This window comes from Seriola aureovittata, chromosome 10 (assembly GCF_021018895.1).
Source record: "Seriola aureovittata isolate HTS-2021-v1 ecotype China chromosome 10, ASM2101889v1, whole genome shotgun sequence".
NCBI classification, from domain to species: domain Eukaryota; kingdom Metazoa; phylum Chordata; class Actinopteri; order Carangiformes; family Carangidae; genus Seriola; species Seriola aureovittata.
Window position 1 is genome coordinate 5,253,769 of NC_079373.1, and position 19,788 is coordinate 5,273,556.

Sequence of the window (19,788 nt, forward strand, 5' to 3'; positions counted from 1 at the left end):
CTGGGGGTAAATTATAGTACTGTCCACACCTGATACTGACAAAACAATAACTATGTAGCTGTGTTTTGAGCCTCAGGGGAACTGTGTAATAGGCCTTTTTCACAGCCGACATTTTTACTTCTAATATTCGGAAAAGCACAAGTGTTACTGATAGCATGAACAAAGCCACGGTAGTGTGACAGTATAGTTTTTCAGGAGAATCTCATTTAGATTTAGAAACATAACCTGACCATTTGGAACAAATGGTTACAGTTAGATTTGGTGCAATGGACTCTGCTTTTTGAGGGAGCACTCAAACGTGAGCATTGAGTATTGAGAACTAACCCCGCTTAATAAACATAATTCATAATTCATACTATTCTAATGATCAGCAGTTGACAGAAAAATGCAAAGAATTGTAGCGATGTGCCAGCAAAGTAAGTGAAAGAGACTGCAAGCTAGCAGACATCTATGTAAATAATTCATCATTTAAATTTTTTTAAAGGGGCTAGTTGTAAGTTTTCTCTGCCACTGAACATGATTTCTTGCCAGGAGCGGGTGGTGGTGATGGTTGCTTGACAAGAGCTTTGACCATCATTGCGTTTACAGGACAAGAGGTTGTAATACGTCCTCTGAGAAGCGCTACGCCTTCAGGGCAGCTTGGAGGCTGCAGTGAGTCGCTATCAGATAGTGAGGAGACGGGCTGGGGCTAGCTGGTTAGCGTGCTAACTTCAGCAGAAGAAAAGACGTGATAGAGACAAGAGTTAACGTTGGTGTTGCTTTCCACCTCTGGAGGCAGCTGTTAGTGAGTAAAGAAATGAAACAGCAAAACAGCAAACAGCTGTTAATGCTAACGCTAGCTATGTAGCGATAGTAAAACTTTCAAAAAGTTCCTTTAAAAATCAGCTTTGTAAATGTTTTAAGAGGAAGGAAATGTATTTGTGTTGTTTTTTAGGCTTTCAGGATGCACACAATGGGATTTGGTGAGTAACAGTGAATGCAATTATAACTTTGACCAGAAGAAAGAAAAACTCAAACTATATGTCTCATATTGAAAAGAAACACAAATGTGTGATGTCGTCCCAAAGAAGCTACATCCTGTGACATCCTGTCGAAGTACAAATACACATTTCTGTCAGGCAAAATATTACACAACTCATTTGAGTTTGGCTGCAGTTTTGCTTTTTTAATAAGCAGATGAATTTTCCCCCATAAAGTCTTTTTTTTTCTTACAACCATAGACATGTTTGTATCATTAAAAAAAGAAATATAACACAAATTGCACCTTATACATAACCGTGTCCAGAGTGGCGCAGACAGAGAGACACAACACTTTTTTCTTTTTTTTCTCCGCTTCGTAGCACAAACATGACAGACCGAGTGTGGCCTGTTAAAATGTTGCCATGATTAATAGTAGATAATGAACCGTACACAGGATAATATATCCTTTTATAACACCTTTTATAACAGATTCTTTTAAACCAATGTACACCCCAAACGCATGATCATAAATAGTACATACACTGTGTATAAAAGAGGAACAAAAACAACCAGAGAAAGCAGAGCATGCTTTCCAGTGACAGGTACATTCACTTTTTTTTCTTTTTTTTCTTTTTTTTTTTATAATGTTTTTTGCAGAATGCCATATAGACAGCCTGGACATGTACAAATACCATCCCTTCAAATACCAGCTTAAAGATATTTGACCTGGAATCAGTTTGTCCTTTCAGTTCACCTCTGAAACTGTTGTTTTTTCTTCTAAACAGGTCTACACTTAATGCTATAAAAAGATGACACATTGCCAAGTCTCCACACCTGCAGTAAAACTGAGATCAGCACAGTCTTCACTGAGTCTTCCAGCTTCAAGGAAAAGTTGATTAACACTGACTGTGTTGGTGAGATCGGAGCAAAGGTCGCCCAAAAAAGTATCTGATCACAGACGCAGCAAGCGAGGAGAGATATTGCAGCTTTAGTACGGAGACATCATTGCTGTTAAGCTACTGAGTAGGCCCATGAAACTGAATATTACACTGCTACTGTATGGACAGAGACAGAAAGAGAGTAAGATTATGCAGAAACACGAGGACGGTCTGAGTTAGGTGCTACTTGCTTGCAGATTAAATGCTACTTTTCACAGCCAGAGCCGGAGGAGTAGAGGATGGAAGAGCTACGTTTATGATTGTTAAACGAGAAGAAGAAGAAGAAGAAGAAGAAGAAGAAGAAGAAGAAGAAGGAGAAGAAGAAGAAGAAAGTGTTTTGGATGGCTCAGAGGACAACATGGACGGTTTGGGTGAGTTGGTGAGTGCAAGAGTTTCCCCACAGGTGCAATGAAACTCAGACTGATGAAATATTTCCTAAGTCTGGGTTAGTTTTAGTGTCACGTGATGGCTGCAGAGATTTTCCACCCACGTAAGAATAATGTTTTACCGGGAAACACTAGTGTGTATATGTGTTTGCAGAGACGACTACACGTGCACAAAGTGGGAGCTGATACAATGGCAGGAATTATTCACTCATTCATTCAGACACACACACCCATACATGGGAAAGAAAAAATGGCTTTCATGTGAACAAAAATAAACCATTGACAACAAAAACATGACATCTTTGATATCAAAAACAACACCTATAATACAGCAATAATATATATTAAAAAAAATTCAAGTCCTGACAAAGTAACACTGATGTTTCTGAATAAAACAGAAGGAAAAACTTAAGAAAGCCTGCAGGGAAAGGCAGATACAATTCACATATAGCTGACTGGCATTTGACACCTCACGTCGAGGACGCGGGACATCTGACACGTAGCACAGATCGACAGCTTTTCCTTCTATTATTTCTCAAGAGTGTAACCCGAGGACACCCAGAACTGGCTCTGTTCAATGTGAAATAAGGAAAAAAAAAAAAAAGAAGAAAAATCATGTAAGTGAACGAAACCAGCACAGAAACAAAGAGGAACGAGACACTTCACTTTGCAAAGAACAGGAAATAGAGACTAATCAACAATGAATGACCCAAGAGCAGCACTGGAGTTTCTTCCTATGTACACTTTTTTCCTCTGTAACATAATAACAATAATAATAATAATAATAATAATAATAATAATAATAATAATAATAATAACAATAATAATAATAATAATAATAATAATAATATGTAACATACAGTTGTGACATATTTTTGTACAGTTTCTTCAAACTGACGTAGGAAAAAGTGTGATGGAGAAGCATGCAGCCTCTTGGCTGGTGTGTCCTGTGTAAACGTGAGAAGCAGACTAGCTTGGCGCTGGTTACAGACAACACGTCCACCAGTTCAGTCGTATGGCTACATTTCTTCTGGGTGGCTTTGACCACCTGCCCACATGCTAAAAAATAAAGACAGGGCACTGTAAGATTTGGCTTTGCAGGTGTGGGTTTTTCCTCTGTGTCTCACCACTCGTCCTTCCCTTCTTCTTCTTCTTCTCTCTCCTCTAACCGACCCCCGGTGCTCCAGCGGGGGTCAAACAGCACTGAGATCAGAGGGTCAACTAACTTTTCGCTTCGCTCTGTTTCTGTTTTTCACATTAGTCGTCAGTCTTCCTCCTTTGACCATCTGTTGTTTTGTCCCTCTGTTGAATATGTCCAGTCTTCTCTTCTTTGATTCAAGCAGCTTTCTGCTTTGACTGGACCAGGGGAGGAGGGGGGTGGGCACTGAGGAGGGGCAGCAGGCAACACTGGGCATGAACTTCGCCCTGTGACCGGCCTCGTCCAACCCCGGACTCTCCCTCCTCCCCTTCTCGGCCACCCTCCTGCGCTTGAACAGGCGTCGGCTGGCGTTCCTTCCCTCCTCGGCTTCACACCATGAACTCGTTGCTGCCGTACAGAACCAGCTGCTGTGGCCCCGAGCTGAAGTCCGACTCCCTCCTGTGGCTTCCCGAGGGCTCGCGTGGTGAGCTGCGGCTCAGCCTGAGCCTGTGCTGGGTCTTGCCGGTTCTGTGACCCCCCTCCGCCTCGGCCAATGGGGCCCCCAAGCCACAGGAGGTGAGCAGGGGCCCGGAGGAGGAGGAGCGGAACCGGTAGTGAGGGGACGGAGAGCCGGAGGCATTAGAGGAGAGCGAGGAGGAGGGGTGGTAGGAGGAGGAGACGGTGGAGGTGGAGTCTGCGGAGTCCTGGGAGTCCGGCTGACGGCGCAGAGCTCGTCTGCTCTTTGTCTCCGACTTCCTGGAGCGATACGTGCCGCGGTCTGTGGAGAGAGAGCCGCAGCGATAGAGACACTTTAAAGACACATTATAACCACAGTGAGAACAGACTGTTTAAACATAGTTACACTGCATTTACATTATGCTAATATTTTAATGAGAACCAGATTAATGCAACTGCAAGTAAACACCAACTTGTCTCACATCAACTTCAAAAAGAGTAAACGAAATATAATTAACAGACTTTAGCTGCTGTAATTAAGCTATTACTTTAATTACCTTGAACATAGTGATCAAGTCATGGTGTGCAAAGAAAGGCTATAATATTGTTGATGACTGTGATTATGAATACACAAGACGCATTGAAGAGACATTTGAGATCTGATCACCCAGACCGCATTCAGAGGTGGTCTGAGCAACATGTGGCCACATTGTTTTAGAAGTGTGACCACAAATGCATCCTGGGCCACATTGAAGGACCGCCTACTCTACTGACGTCCTCTGCCACAGTCTAATTTGTTGTGATGGGATCACCTGAGACAGATGTTAATGCCGGGTCTGGACAGGGCCTGTGGTGTGTATGCTACGTAGGATGTGTGTTCCCTGAGGCGAGATTGGCTGCAGCTGCTGGAGTCCTGATTAGAGCTGCACCCGGTCCAGACCACCAACCAACCAGATGGCATTTGGGATTGAAAGTACCAAAGCCTGGCCTGGTCATTCAGCATGGCTGATACCCACAGCTCGTCAGTGTACCTCCTGTAGTTGTTGAGCTTAACTCAGCAGTTGTTGAGAATGAACTCTTTGTGTATTAGAGTAGTTAGACTATTTAGTCTATTTAGCCAGGCGTGGAGAAAAAGTAGGACTGACCACACACATAGAAAACTGCTTGTTTAGATCCACCAGGAACAGCAGTGCTGTTCGTGTATTTTTGGGTTAAAAATCAGGACAGATGTTTTCTTTTCATTTTTGTTTTCCTTTAGAAAGCTAGTTGCAACTCTTGTTTATCTAGTATCCTCTTTTGGTTATATTTGGTTCTTTGTTTTAACAAAGTTGAGTTAACCTCATTTATTTTTCATATCAATTTCCCCAAGCTCCTTACAAATAAATAACTCTGCTTAACCAGCTACATCTGGTTTTATGTTGCTTGTCTTTTCCCAGAACGAGAACACACACACACCAGAGGGGTCTGAGGTGGCTCCCTTGGTCTCCATGGTGATATTTTCAGAGCTGTCTGCTGTCCCGATGGAGGCCTCAGATTCAGGAGTCTCATCGTCGGACGCCCGCGGCTCCAAGATCAACATCTCATACGTCAGCTCCTCCCTGTCGACACACACACACACACACGCAAATCACAGGTCAGGTGGTGCTTCATCCAAATCACTTCATTTACATTTGAACCATTTATCATGACATGGAACAGAGTGTATCCCTAAAGTGATTCATATAACACAGCAGCAGCTAAGTGACAACTTAAAAACAACAGGGAACAAACAGATTCACTCAGTTTTTATCAGTCCCATTGACTGAGTGATGCATCTGTTAAAATTGATAAAAATGGTTTTGTGATCAATTATCCTCTGGCTGGCAGAGACAGTGAGTGATGAACGTATGTGATGTTTGTATGAACAATATAACATGAAGTTCTTTCATAGTTTCTGTAGGCACGTTTTATGTTAGGAATGAAATGCTTTTTATATCTTTATATCTTTGGTAGCTGTGCACTTGTGTCACACAATGAACAACACAAAAACCCTGTCAGTGCATCGTACTTCTCTTTCTGCAGACTCTCGATCTGCTCGGTGAGGATTCGCTCCTCCTGCTGCATTGCCAGCTGCTGCTGCTCGTTCAGCCCAGCCTCTGCTGCATCCTCTCCTCCTCCTCCTCCGCCTCCTGCACTCTCTCCATCTACCTCAGGAGGCACTCGGGGGCTCTGAGGAGGCGAGGCCGTGTGCCCGCTGTTTTGTCGAACACGGCTTTTGCTCTGCAAGTTCACACACACACACACACACACACACACACACACACACACACACACACACACACACACACACACACACACACACACAGACAGCAACACACACACACAAAGAATTGAACAGTGTGAGAGTGCAGTTGACCAGTAATACTCAGTTTGCTGTTGACAGTGATGAAGCACAGACAGAGGACTCGCTATAGTCACGGTTGACCACATACTAACTATACAGGATGTATTGATTGACCACAGCTCACAACACCATCGCTAAGAAACTATGAGGTTTGCTGAATGTCACTGTGCACACACACAAACACACCTTCATCTACACACACACTCACACTCACATACTCACAGACAGGCATTACCTTAAGTTTAGCTGTGTTAGGCTGCATGTTAATAAGTCGTGAAGCAGAAACAGAAAAGCAAAGAGCGGTCAGTGGCGTCAGTGCAGCTACAGTCTGAGTGTTGCTCTCTCTGAACGCTCAACACAAACATTTAAACCAAAGACAAAAACTACCTGTCTTGAAATTGTAAAAAGACATAGAACCTGACTAATTTTAATAATTTCAGTCAGAGACGAGAGAGAGGAGCCTTCATTTGTCCCACAGGAACTGTACCGCCAGTCTGAGAGCATCATTTCTCATTGAAACACCTGGACGTAGCTAACAGGTTGTTAACTTGCTTTGCTAACAACCTGCTAACACCCTGTTGTTGCTTTGCTAACAACAAAGCCACAATGGAAATTCTTTGGAGATGTAACTTAACACAAACAGCAGAGAAACACAATGAGGCAAACTGTGGGTTAAATCAACACTGTTAGCAGTAGCTAGCTATTTTAGCTTCAGAACGTACTCTATAGTGTCAGTTAACGGTTTTGGTTTCATAAGAATCAACTTCATTCAGTTAGTCCTGAGGTATGTGGCTGTTTGTGAGTCATTCACTAGAAAATTCATTTAGATGAATAATTATAATAATTATATTAGTCAATGTTGGTTTCTGCTAAAAGCCCATCTGTTAGCACAACAGGTCACATTCTGTCCCATTTCTCACAAGTAGAAATGGGACTAAGTCAATCTCAAGTCTTGATCTTGAGACATAATTGAGTGCAAGTCAAGTTCTCAGTCTGATGTCTCATCAGGTTTTGGGGGAATAGGTTGAATCTGAACCACCACAAAACCTGGCAGGAACAATGGCTGTGCAGTGACACGGTAGCATTTTTTAAAATATGAAAGTCCAATGTATTTTTTAACTATAAAACTGTGACTGAAGCCAGACTTTAGTCCAAGCTGGCACAGTCTATAAACATAAACAGATCAGTAACAAAATGATTGCCACTAAGTCTGTCTGTGTCCATTTTACACTCTTAAAACCTCCAACATGGCTGCTGCTGCATTTCATCACCTGAGTAACCTATATAACAATATCAACCTGCTTTGAGAGTAAGTGTACAATAAATCTACAACTAATTACTGATTGTAATCATTGGGTGTAACTCGAGGGGCCTAGAGAATAATTCAGTAAAGTAACAGTGTTGAGCAACGACACAACACAACTAATCAACCTCTAATAAAAGAGTAACAAATACACAAACAGAGAGTCAGACACCTCAGCACTGAGCACTAGTTCATGGACAGACGTGATGAGTACTGTGACTGGACGTTACAGACAGCATGAGTGGACAGAGCTAAGAGACTGACGGACAGGACAGGACTGGTGGTGGGCGGGCACATGGAGTGGGAGGGGCATACATACCGGGGTGGCAGTGCGGGTTATGCTCATAAACCTAACAGCAATTAGTACAGGTTTCTGGAGGGAGGGGTGGGGGGAGGGGAGGAAGGAAGGACAGATTAGGGTTAGGGAGTGGTGAAAGTTATCAAGTAGGCATGGCTTTGGTGATTTGTAGTTTAAAGATGTCGAGACATTTATGTTAAAACTGAGCTACATCTGGTTGGAAATAGTCAGAGCAACTATCCTCTATAGGTTCGCTCCACATCAGTTGGTCCTTCATAATAAGATTGATGACAAATTTGTTGAAAATTTCCCCACTGAACTACAATATCAACTATGACAGGTCCTCCATCCTTTATCTGGTGGTTCTGCTCTAGTAAAGTTTCAAGACCTTAATTGTTTAAGTTTTATTTTATTGTGTCAAGTACTTTTACATAATTTACATAACTTACAATATTAGGTTAAAAGTGTCAAAATTGTTGTCAGTTCATCTTCTTTCAAATGACTAATTGACTTTATTGATCAAGTTTAATCTGGCCATGAGATAAGTGAAAATACAGTGATGGAAAAAGTGCCCAGATCCTTTACTTAAGTCAAAGTAAAAGTATCACACTATTAGATAACTATAGCAAAAGTGGAGAAGTACTGGCATCAAAATGTACGTAAGTCCTGAGTAAATATAGTACTGCTGACACAATAGTTATACTGTATGTGTCCTAAATATCTAAGACATCACTTTTTAACATACATTTTCCATGTTTTATCCAAGATATTTATACGTCTTTTATCTTCCAAATCATTAAAACCATCCTTGCTGGGAAAGTTTAGATACAAGCTGTTGCTAGATGAATTTGGGAGGCTAGGGAATCACAAACAAGTTAGCAGCATTTTACCAATTATTGTGTTTGCTAGAAAAACATATTCAATGTGGAGAATTTCTAAGATTTCCTGTGTTTTGAATTTCTTTTAAAGATGAAGATTGCCTGTTGGGCTCTATGGTGCTGTACTCTTTTGCACTGTTGCTGTGCGTTTAACCTTTAAATTTGCAATGACCTGTGGAGATGACATGTTTGTAACCAGCTATAAAGAAAGCAAGGCTCTCTGCTCCCTCCATGTGCACATGACCGAACACAATCAGCAACATCTGGATCCTTTTGTGCAAAGTTGCATTCTTCAAAATTAATTTTATATCCTTTGTCTTTCCTTTAAAATAATTTCATCAACAACAGTAATAGAAGTTATATGACATTACACATTGTATTAGTTTCTGCTTATGGTGTGTTGCAGTTGGTTTTTCCTTTTCATAGTTCTTTACAGTTGAGATTTGTTGTGAAAGAAAAGTTTCAATGCATTTAAACTTTGCTTGTAAATGACCAATATGAGCAACATTACCATTTACTGAAGGCTCATGCTCACAGTTGGCAAATATGTCAGTTGCTTTAAGTTGGTTTTCACTCTTTACACTCCACCTTTTTTCTTTTGTACATGGGAGCTGCTGAGAGTCCTGTTTAACGTCTGCTGTGACTTAAAGTCCAACATAGAGTAGAAACAGCATTACCAGAGAGGTAAGTTAGAAATGTTCTTATAAAAGACAGGGTTGTTGCACATATGCAGCCAAATTGTGAAATGTGAATTTCTATTTAAGATAACGGCAGTATGTTTTGTATACAAAGTTACTGTGTCCTGCTGTGAACATGTTTCATTTAAGGTGTATCCTCTTTAGTTGTCCAGCTTTTTGCTTGTGTAACAAATACACAAGAAGATCTGTTGATGAAAGATGTAAATAAACACAGAGGAATGAACTCCTGCCATGGCCGTGTGAAAACCATGCCAGCTGCTCGTGGAGCTGAAAACTGTCACCATTTAAATGATGAGTGAGCGGAACAAGCAGGAAAACATCCACCTCAATGTGACGGGCAGTCGGGTTTATTCACACTAACGTCTGAGTATGTATCACAGACGCCTGTTGTTGGACGACTGACAGCAGCTGTAGTCTGGTCTTACCATGGATTTCCTGATGTGGGTCAGTCTGCTCTTGGCTTTGCTCTCTGCAAACTCCAGACTGTTGATGTCCTTCAGACGAGCTTTGTACTTTCTCATCTGCTCGTTGATGATCAGCTCCACACACCTGCAGGGCAGACACATTTACAGTAGAACCATGAAAAAGAGCATGAAACCACTTGCAAATCCATCTCTAAGCTTGTGCGTAAAGTTTTTTCCACGTTCTTCTTCTCTATCATGTCTGGAGGTATAAATGTAAATGTAAGTGGTCCTCCTCTTTAACTATAACTTCTTTTAATATTTTGACCATATGGAAACATTGTGAAATGCAGACTTTTATGATTTTTATTTATTCATTATTGTTATTGTTGTTTATGTTTTGTTTTCATGTTTCAAATGACTTAATCTTAATGTTGGACTATAACACATTTTCCTTCATACTAGATGTAAACACATTGGCCTTTATATTGTTGGAAGTTATTTGAAAATATTAATAAACATAATTTTGAAAATAAATAAAGAAATCAATGTCTTAGTATATGACAGTGTTGTCCAGTCAAAAGTAATCAACCATGTAAACAGAAAGTCACTGTAGCATCACAAGCTGCAGCATAACTTCATAAACACAGTTTAAGGATGGCAAATGATATAAACTACCGGTCCTTTGTGAATATAATACTTTGTTTTATTTACATAGGCATACACAAAGAATATGTGTTTATCAGAGGGAGGATTCATGCAGTTTAGAGTGAATTATGCTAATAATTGAACCAATGCTATCTGGTCTTTCAGACATAAGTTGTGTTATTTTTGTGAAATGTACTTTAAAATTGTTCCAGTTTACATCTTTGAACTAAATTTTAAAACATTTAAATAAGTTTCAGGTCAGATTTTAATAATCACTCTCAACAGTTCAGTTTTAGCCTTGTTAGTGAGCTCTGTAAATATTCAACTAATCTCTATAAGTATATGTAGTATAAGAACTAGACAAAGATTGATTTTTTTAATGAGCCATGCTTAAAGTAAACACCATCGAAGTAAATCTACCTCGGCCAAACAGGTCGATGATGTTGTGAGATACAATTTCAGAGCCACAGTTACAGAGTTGAAGTCTTTGCTCCTACAAGCCTCCACAGGCACTTTCCATCAGCCAATCAAAGAAGAGTCGTGTTATTTTACTTAACACAAAGTAGTAACAATGGATGGTTAACTCTGGTTTAAACTTTCTGGTTTTTTTGTGTTGCAACACACTTATTTTGTGTGAAGCCACCAGTGAGAAATAATGTGGATAAAATCAAAAACAATGCACCTAAATCTTTGTGGAAACTGTGAAGTGGAACAAATTATTACGTATGATATTTACACTCCTTTGGCCATGAAACATCATTGTTGCAGGCAGTTCTTTTGATTACGAGCCCTGTTTGATGATTTTGAGATTTAACAGGCAGAACTTGAGTTATAGTTTGAGGTCAGGGGACGTACGCAGTGGTTTTGCTGATGTCTTGGACGCTCTGCAGCGGGTCGATGGTGTCGGGGCAGCGAAGGATGCAGGGAGCAAACACGATGGCGAGGGCGTTGGCTGACATCCTGTTAGTCTCCTCCTGCAGGGCGATCCTGTAAAACACCACAGAATAATCCTGTTAATCCTGATGTTGATCCATAGAGAATATTCCCAACAGACACAACACTTAGAGGATGGCATGTGAGTGAGACGGCTAATCCAGAGTCTCTGATAATCAGTGAGGAAAAAAACAACAAAGGGAATCTGAAACCTCTGCAGCCAAGATGAAAAAAAGCTGACTGCACAGACATTTTGCTCACAGGCGAAATCATCCGTCAGATCTTGTTTCAAAACCTCATGTTCAGACTCTTGCCTGAGGCTCTAATGCTGATGTTGATTCCTATCTCATCTCTCACCTGACCAGATGGAAGATGAGGCGCTCCAGTGTGCTCAGGTGTGTCCTGCTGAGCTGGTCGATCACAGAATACACCCCTCGGATCACCTCCCGCTTGTCTGGCTGACCTGAAGAGAGCAAAAACACACACACACACACACACAAACTCAGATTATCACACTGACTCAGCTGGATTGGCTTCTAGACTGACAAACAGTAAAGCAGCCGCTAAAGGAGCTAATTATGAGCTTACCCATGGCCCTGAGGAACTCCTCGTACAGTTCAAAGGTCATGAGAGGGCTGGGCAGGTCACGCAGCCACTGCTTGAGAACACTAGCAATGACGTGGATGTTGTAGTCGTCCAGGTTCACACTGTTCACATCTGGAACAGAGAGATACGCTCAGGAAAATGAACATTCATTCATGTTTCAATTATTGTGACTGTGTTTGGTAGATTTACAGGTAGATGTAATCACAGAAGTAGTAGCAGTAAAAGCAGTAATGGAAGTGGAACTGGAAGCAGCAGGTGTTGTAGTAGTTGTTGTAGCAGGAGTTTTTGTAGTAAGGGTAGTATAAGAAGTAGTAGTAGAAGAAGAAGAAGAAGGAAAAGAACAGAAAGAGGAAGAGAAGGAAGAAGCAGTACCATTTAGTAATAGTACTATTAGAAGTGTTAGTGGTACTACTAGAAGAAAAAGCAGTAGTGGTAGTAATAATGGTAGAAGTAATAGTAGTAGTAGTAGTAGTAGTGGTAGCAGTGGGTAGAAGTGTATGTATTAGTAGTACTAGTATAAGTACAGGAAGAAGCAGAAGTATCAGTAGAAGGAGCACAGCAGTACTATGAGAGGTAGAAGAAGAAGAAGTTGCAGTAGTAAGTACTATGTGAAGAAGTGGTAATAGTAGATGTAGTAGTAATAGAAAAAGAAGTAGCAAAAGAAATAGTAGTAGCAGAGGATGAGGTTGTGGTAGACGTAGTGATAGAAGTGGCAGTAATAGTAGAAGCAGCTGTTACAGATGTTTTATATGGAAATGAAATGAAAGGTGTTGGTCTCACCTGTGTCCAGCCCCTGACGGAGTTCTTTGATCTTATTGGTGGAGCCCGACTTCCTGTAGATCCCCTCTGTGTAGAGGCCGTGCATCTCGATGTAGTTGATGAGTTTCTCCACCAGCTGCGGCACCGTTCGCTCCTCGCTGGTCAGACGGGACAGCTCCACGCCAAACTGCCGAGACGACAGCTCCGGATCGTACTTGTTTAGAAAAATACAAACGTAGAAACATGTCAGAGTGAAGTCAGCCTACTCTAGGTAATGTTTGCTGAGGTGAGCTGTGGCCCCTGTGACAGTTACAGCATGATGATGCATGATGAAGTGACTAATGAGCCTAATCAACCTGTAGCTGAGTGTATTTAAAGGAGCAAAGGTTTGTTTTAGAGCTTATGAATTCAACTACCCTTAATTCAGTACTGTGTAGAAGTTGCAACAATTACATCATTTCATTATTCCTGGCAGATCCACTCAAGCTGTGCCAGACTGGAACGGGAACATCTGTAAACTGCCATCTTCAGGTCTTTCTACAGATTTTATTTGGGGTTTAAACCTGAGCTTTGGCTGGGCCACTTAAGGACACTCAAAAACTTGTTCTGAAGTCACTCCAGCTTTGTCTTTGCTGTGTGTTTCGAGTCATTGTTGTGATGAAAGCTGAACCGTCGCCTCAGTCTCAGGTTGCCTGCACTCCTTCCCTCATTTCTGACCAGTCTCCCTCTCTCTTCCACTAAGAAGCCCCCCCCATAGCAGCATGCTGCCACCCCCATGCTTCACTGTAGGGATGGTGTTAGTCAGGTGATGAGCAGTGCATTTCAGTTTTCTTCTCTTTGTCATTATGGATTATTGAGAGAAGGCTGATGGGCAAAAATAGAGTTTTATCCATTTCAAATTAAACGTACAACACATTAAATTGTTCAAAAATGCAGGAGTCTGAATATCTTATTCATGTATGTATCCGAAGCAGAATTGCTCTGAATGCGGAATAACTCCAAAACGTGGCAGGAATACGATCATTTTTCATTAAGTTTGACGATAATGAGTCACAAAGTTAATTAAGAAGGTGAAAACTGAATCACTGCTTTGATTAGTGATTAAACCCATGTGCTGTAACACGCATATTCATTCTTTTTTACCACCATTATGATATTATAGCATCCTGAAACACAACAACTTACGATAATGGACAAAAAATAAAAAAAATCTCCACCTACCTTTTTACTGCACTTGGTCGTCATCTTGGAGCAGCACTTCCTGTGGCAAGCGTAGCGACACACTGCAGACAACAGAACAACACAATCAGACCGATGACTTCTCTACAACCTCCTTGCACCACTGCACTGCCTGCTGCTGCTGCTGCTGCAGTCAGTCACGACCTCAAAGACTCGGACCGGTAAACGTCGAGAGCTGCCGAGAGAGTTTGGATGTGATGTCCTCTCTCTCTCTCAGAGTGCAGATGAAGCTTTGTAACTAGACCGAAGATAGATTTATGAAAGGAGCGGGAGGGTTAATCGAATTTTTCCGACACTCAGGAAGGCAGGGCAAGTGTGTGAGTTTTGTGAGTTTAAATGTGCAGTGTCTGTGTTTTGTTTGTGTGTGTGTGTGTGTGTGTGTGTGTGTGTGTGTGTGTGTGTGTGTGTGTGTCTGGGAAAGGAGTAGGAGTAGGAGGGGGTGTAATGTGCCGTGTGGATGGAAATAAAAACTACACACAAGGGCGTGAGAGCCTGTGGGTAAGTGAGTTAGGAGAACATTAAGAACTGCAGGTGGTGTGTATTTTTGTGTGTGTGGGTGTGTGTGTAATAGTGAGCAGAGCTGCAGATCTTTACAGCCTGCTTTTAGCCCAAATAAAAAAAAGAAAGATGAGGTAAAAAGTAAGGATACTTTCCATTAATTCCCATTTAATAATAGTAATGAATCAAATCCCTTAATTTTGACATTGTAATCCAATTCCTTCCAAGTTTGTTGATGTTGTTCTAAAAAAGTTTTGAACAATTTGTCTTCCACAACATTTAAAACTTTACGTCTGATGCAAAGAATGTCTGACAGGATGTGAAACATACAATGTCATATTATAAAGTGAAACGCTGATACTTCCGTCTTTTTACCTCTTTTTTTTCCTTATTCCATGACTACATCAAACAACGTAAACCTCTGTTGCATCTAACTAATCTATGATGCATTGATCACTCTCTCTGTCTTTGCATTGATATCATACTATCAACTTTGCATTTTCTTTCTCCTGTAGTTTTCTTCTCCTCTCTCTCTCTCTCTCTCATCATTCTGCAGGTATCTGACACTGGAGCTGCAGGATCCACATCTGACACTACAACACTCATTATTATTATTAATATTATCATTATTATTGATGACACCATTACCTATGAGTGTTACTATTATCATTTTCACTATAACCAACAGTCAGCAGTATACTATGCACAGCTGTTCCTGCTCGCTCTCTCTTCTGGACTGAACAACCAAAGACGCTGCATGAAAACTTTGGTCTTGGTCCAACTGCCATTTATTACCAACCGCCACCATGTATTGTTTTCACCCTGTGAGTCTGTGTGTGTGTGTCATCACAGAAAAATGTCCTGGAGACACCGACTGCAGCAGGAACTACCACAGAGGTGGTTGAGTAATTTGGCAGGTGTTTATATGTCTGTCTGTCTGCGGGCAAAATTAATCACCGCAGTCACAACCTGTAAGATACAGTCGCAAAAACTTGTGTAGGCTGAGTTTGAAGATGGGCGTGGTCCGACCCATGAGTACTGAGAACTCATGTAATATGATAATAATGACTACAGTGAACTCGTGGGTCAGAATGTCAGCATGCTGACAGGCGTCTCTGCTGGTGTGATCCCGTCACAATATGGCCTGTGGTTTGTGGTGCAAACACAGACCAACCACAGGACTGTGTGATTTAAGAATTTAGCGTCAATGCAAAAGGCGACGCAAAAGCTAAACACCTAAATAAAGATGATCCATGTGCTGATTGTAGGAACTGTGAGGGAAACCATATTCAATGTCAAAGAATCAGCTTTTTTGTTTTGATTTTCCCAACTTTATTTAAACAGTTTTGAATGGAATGAATGGACTGCACTTATACAGCTTTTCTAGTCCTATCGACTGCTCAAAGTGCTTTACACAACTAGCCACATTAACCCATTCACACACACACACACATACTCATACATCACTCACACAACACTTCGACGTGCGGACTGGAGGAGCCAGGGAACAAACGACCCACCCTCTGATTGATGGGTGACCCGCTTTACCTCTTGAGCCACAGCCGCTCAAAAATACCTGTATATGCGTCTGTGGCTGATATTATTAATGCTCTTATGTAGTGTGACAGTAATCCTGGTTGTTTATGTTGTATTTACTGTTGTATTGTTTTTGTTGTCTTCTTGGTTTTCTTGGTAAGGATCAACTAAACTGAACTACAGGTGCGAGCCAACTATTTAAGTGTTAAGATGCATGTGTGTGTGTGCGTGTGTGTTCGTGTGTGTGTGTTGCTTATGTATGGAGTCCTCACGTTTGCAGACGCAGGCTCGGTCCATCATCCAGATGAGGGAGGAGCAGTACTCGCAGTAGGTGGGGATGCTGTACTGGGTGGACTTGAAGATGTGGCCATTGTGTTCCTCCACCTGCAGGGGGCAGTAGAGCCGCTGCTCAGATCACATTCATTCAAAAATGTATTGTGTATATTCCGAATACTTTGTTTTAATCTACCAAAGTATTTCTAAACTCACAATGTCAGTTTCCTTCTTCCTCGACTTCTTGCGCTCACGTTTAGGAGCCTGAAAAGAGAAACATTTGTTACTTTGTGCATTTTGTGTCTTTTTTGTGAATGATAGTGACACATGTAATGAATGAATCTGTTACTTATACAAAATGTATGTACAAGTTTGCATTTTACGTTAAAAGGTACACGTCAAAACTCTTTAATACTTACTATCTGCATTCATTCATGTATCTATCACAGATAAATCTCAATAAAGTCTAACAGCTTGATTAAATATAAAATCTTTCCCAGTTTTTAAGTCCAACAATCTGGTGCATCTGATGCGTCTTACCCTGCCGATGGTTCCCTCCATGGGCTTGAACTCGGTCATGAATTCATCCAGGAAGACCTTAAAGGTGTTGACCCACACCTTCACTGGCGACTCGCTCCAGTCTCTCTGCTCCAGACGCATGGTCTTCTCCAGGATGTGCTCGAACAAGGCGTAAAGGTCCTTGTAACGGATACTCTTCCCATCATCCATCTGGAGGTGAGGGTAAAGAAAGGGAAAGAAAAGACGTACCTTAAAGTTTGTATGAAAGTCAACACAGCATCAGTTACATTTACATTTTCAAGGGTTTTCTTTTCCATTGCGATATTCAGGTTTTTTTTTTTAGGTGCCAGACGGGTGTCGTGTCCGACTGGACCACAGGATACGGCACAAAACAAGAAGGATTCAACAATCACAGGAAAGTATCCAAGTATCACCTCCCTCTGACTGAAACCTTCTCTGACTGATCCTGTTGCGTTTGAAGCAGCTGAGAACAAAAGGAAGAGAAAAGAGCGGCGAGGACTCACGGCCAGAGCAGTGGAGTACGAGTTGAAGATGTTGATCCTGAACTCCTTCAGCGCCTTCTTGAAGACGACGTCCACCATGGTGTCCTTCTTACTGTCCTCAGAATCCAGGTCAGCGATCTGCAGGGACAGCACAGCAACGTCTGTAAGGTCTGGACCTTGTACAGTAATACTCTGATGCAGGATGATTATTCGGCTTCAAAATAGGGTGTAAACAGGAAGGGGGGCAGCGTGTGGGAGTGGGCTCGGATGTAGTATTCGTCGTCGTCGTCTGACTGGGTCGCCCCCTCAGAGTTACAGCGGGTGAGGAAGTCGGAGCGCGTCCGCGGCATTCGAGCTTTCTTTTTGGGGCCTGGACGGCCCACCTGCTTCCAGGCAACCACAGGAACATCAGGTCAGCTGCTGCATCGTGTGTGTGTGTGTGTGTGTGTGTGTGTGTGTGTGTGTGTGCGCTCAGTGTGCACAGGTGCAGGTTCACCCTATCACCTTCTTCATGAGGAAGTCGTTCATGCTGCGGTAGTCGTGGGCCGACGTCAGGATGTGCAGGGCGTCGTTCTGCCACTGGGCGGGCTCCAGAGCGATGCTGCTGATCTTCACGCTGCGACGCCTCCTCATCTTGGGAGACGGCTCCTTGTTCTCCTTACTGTCCCTCACCCCCTGAGAGGGAGCCGCCTCCAGGTCCGGACTGTGAGGGGGAGACGGGCCTTCTGGGAGACAAAGATGGAGAAAGTGGGGAGGGGTTACAATTTGTATGTTTCTGTCGGCTAAAGACGGCTCATTGTGTGTTTAGGTGATTCACCATGTGTCTCTCCAGCTTCACTCCTGCTCGCCTGCTTCTCTCTGGACAGTTTCTTCTCTCCGTGCTTCGTCTTACTCCAGAATCGCATCTTCCCTCTCATCCTGCTAAATGACAAACACAGCTGATTAATCAAAGATCAATTCCTTTAAAATTAAAGCATATCATGTCAAAATATGTAATATTTTGTTATATTGTAAATATAAAAAAGAGGAAAGAGAATCATGTTTTATAATTTCCCTAATGAACAACAGTGTCAGACAAACTTAAATGGTACTTTTTTTTTTTTTTTTTTTTTTTTTACAGTTCTGCTACAGTTCTGTAAAAGACTGATGTCATCAGCAGAAATACGACTTTCTGTGAATATATACAAAAAGACACTTGGGGGGGATCTACCTTCCATCTTGACTGGATGTTTTCCTGAGGACCTCCACTTTGCCCAGGTCTCCTGATGACATGGTCTTATGGATCTTCTTCTGGTCTTTGTGAGAAGGCTGGAGAGCAGAGACCAGCAACCAGTTGAGAAACAATATATAAGTTATATTTTACTCCAGTCAGCTGACCAGGCTCTGGCAGGTTTGTGGGTGGACCAGGATGTTGTGGTTTTGGGTGAGCTGAGTTCAGTTGTTTTAGAGTTTCCTGTTTAACACAGGTTGGTTCATCTAAGGTAAATCATGCATTATGGACAGTGGTATTATATTATGGAGTAATATGTTTATACGATTCATTCTATAATCTTCAAATAATGCATCACCTCAGTAAATGTTTGTGACTACATACAGTATTTAAGTAAAGTATAAATATTCTGGTTCTAGTGATTCTACTAAAATCTACTGATGAATTTAATGTGTAGAAATCAGAGATATCACAGAGAATGATGTTGATGTGAGAGAGAGAGAGAAACAGAAGTCATGCTCTGAGATCCTGTTAGAAAACGACGTTAGTGAGAAGGTACTCGGCTCGAGGTGTGAACAGCTCCAGCATGCAGGAGCGGTGGAGCGCAGGCGTGATGATGTGTTCTCAGGACCGGTCGGTTGTCGGCGGGCAAAAATATGAGATCTTCAGTGATCCACAAGCTGTCAGTCAAACTGATCTTACTGTGAAAATCTGTTCGTTGTTAAAGAAGAAGTAGGTATAGGGATACTTTACTGTGTTGGCAATTTGAGTTTAAATCTTATATTTTTTCTTTCAAGACAAGTTTTCTTCTTCACCTAAAAATGACTGATTAAATTTAAAAGGGTGCCGACAAACAAATTAACTTTCCTTCTTAGTGATGAAGTAAGTAGTCAGTTATTTGATTACTAAATCAAAAGATATGAATCGCGAACAGTCCTGACAATAAATTCATTATTATGTGCAAGCTGTATGAAGTTTCAAGAATTTGAAACTGAAATTGTAATTGTAAATTTACATTTACATTTACAATTTGAAATTTCTTTAGGTTTGGGGCTGTTGGCAGTTTAGTTTTTAATGAAGAAAAATATGAGAATAAACTCCAAAATGTTGAATGAAGTATCCCTTGACAAAGAGATGTGTTTCTGAGAAGGAAAGCGGAGTGAAGCCCGGAGGTGAAGCTCAGCTCAGCTGATTTTCAAACCAACAGCGAACCAGAGCGTCGTGC

At 41.6% G+C, this 19,788-nt stretch overlaps 1 protein-coding gene across 1 annotated transcript in view; it reads right to left on the bottom strand.

The window, feature by feature from the left end:
• Positions 1-1,144: 1,144 nt before the first annotated feature.
• Positions 1,145-19,788, bottom strand: part of LOC130176888 (unconventional myosin-IXAb-like) — a 171,512-nt gene continuing 152,868 nt past the window's right edge. Inside the window, exons 30-47 of the mRNA XM_056388292.1 lie at positions 18,564-18,661; positions 18,171-18,274; positions 17,858-18,078; positions 17,375-17,491; positions 16,872-17,060; positions 16,548-16,595; positions 16,331-16,442; positions 14,007-14,068; positions 12,807-12,999; positions 12,009-12,137; positions 11,778-11,883; positions 11,343-11,474; positions 9,864-9,987; positions 7,884-7,937; positions 6,497-6,517; positions 5,926-6,137; positions 5,334-5,476; positions 1,145-4,200 (exon numbers count right to left, since the gene is read on the bottom strand). Of these exons, the coding sequence (XP_056244267.1) occupies positions 3,812-4,200; positions 5,334-5,476; positions 5,926-6,137; positions 6,497-6,517; positions 7,884-7,937; positions 9,864-9,987; positions 11,343-11,474; positions 11,778-11,883; positions 12,009-12,137; positions 12,807-12,999; positions 14,007-14,068; positions 16,331-16,442; positions 16,548-16,595; positions 16,872-17,060; positions 17,375-17,491; positions 17,858-18,078; positions 18,171-18,274; positions 18,564-18,661 (2,454 nt within the window). The 3' untranslated portion in view covers positions 1,145-3,811. The remainder of the gene's footprint in view (positions 4,201-5,333; positions 5,477-5,925; positions 6,138-6,496; positions 6,518-7,883; positions 7,938-9,863; positions 9,988-11,342; positions 11,475-11,777; positions 11,884-12,008; positions 12,138-12,806; positions 13,000-14,006; positions 14,069-16,330; positions 16,443-16,547; positions 16,596-16,871; positions 17,061-17,374; positions 17,492-17,857; positions 18,079-18,170; positions 18,275-18,563; positions 18,662-19,788) is intronic.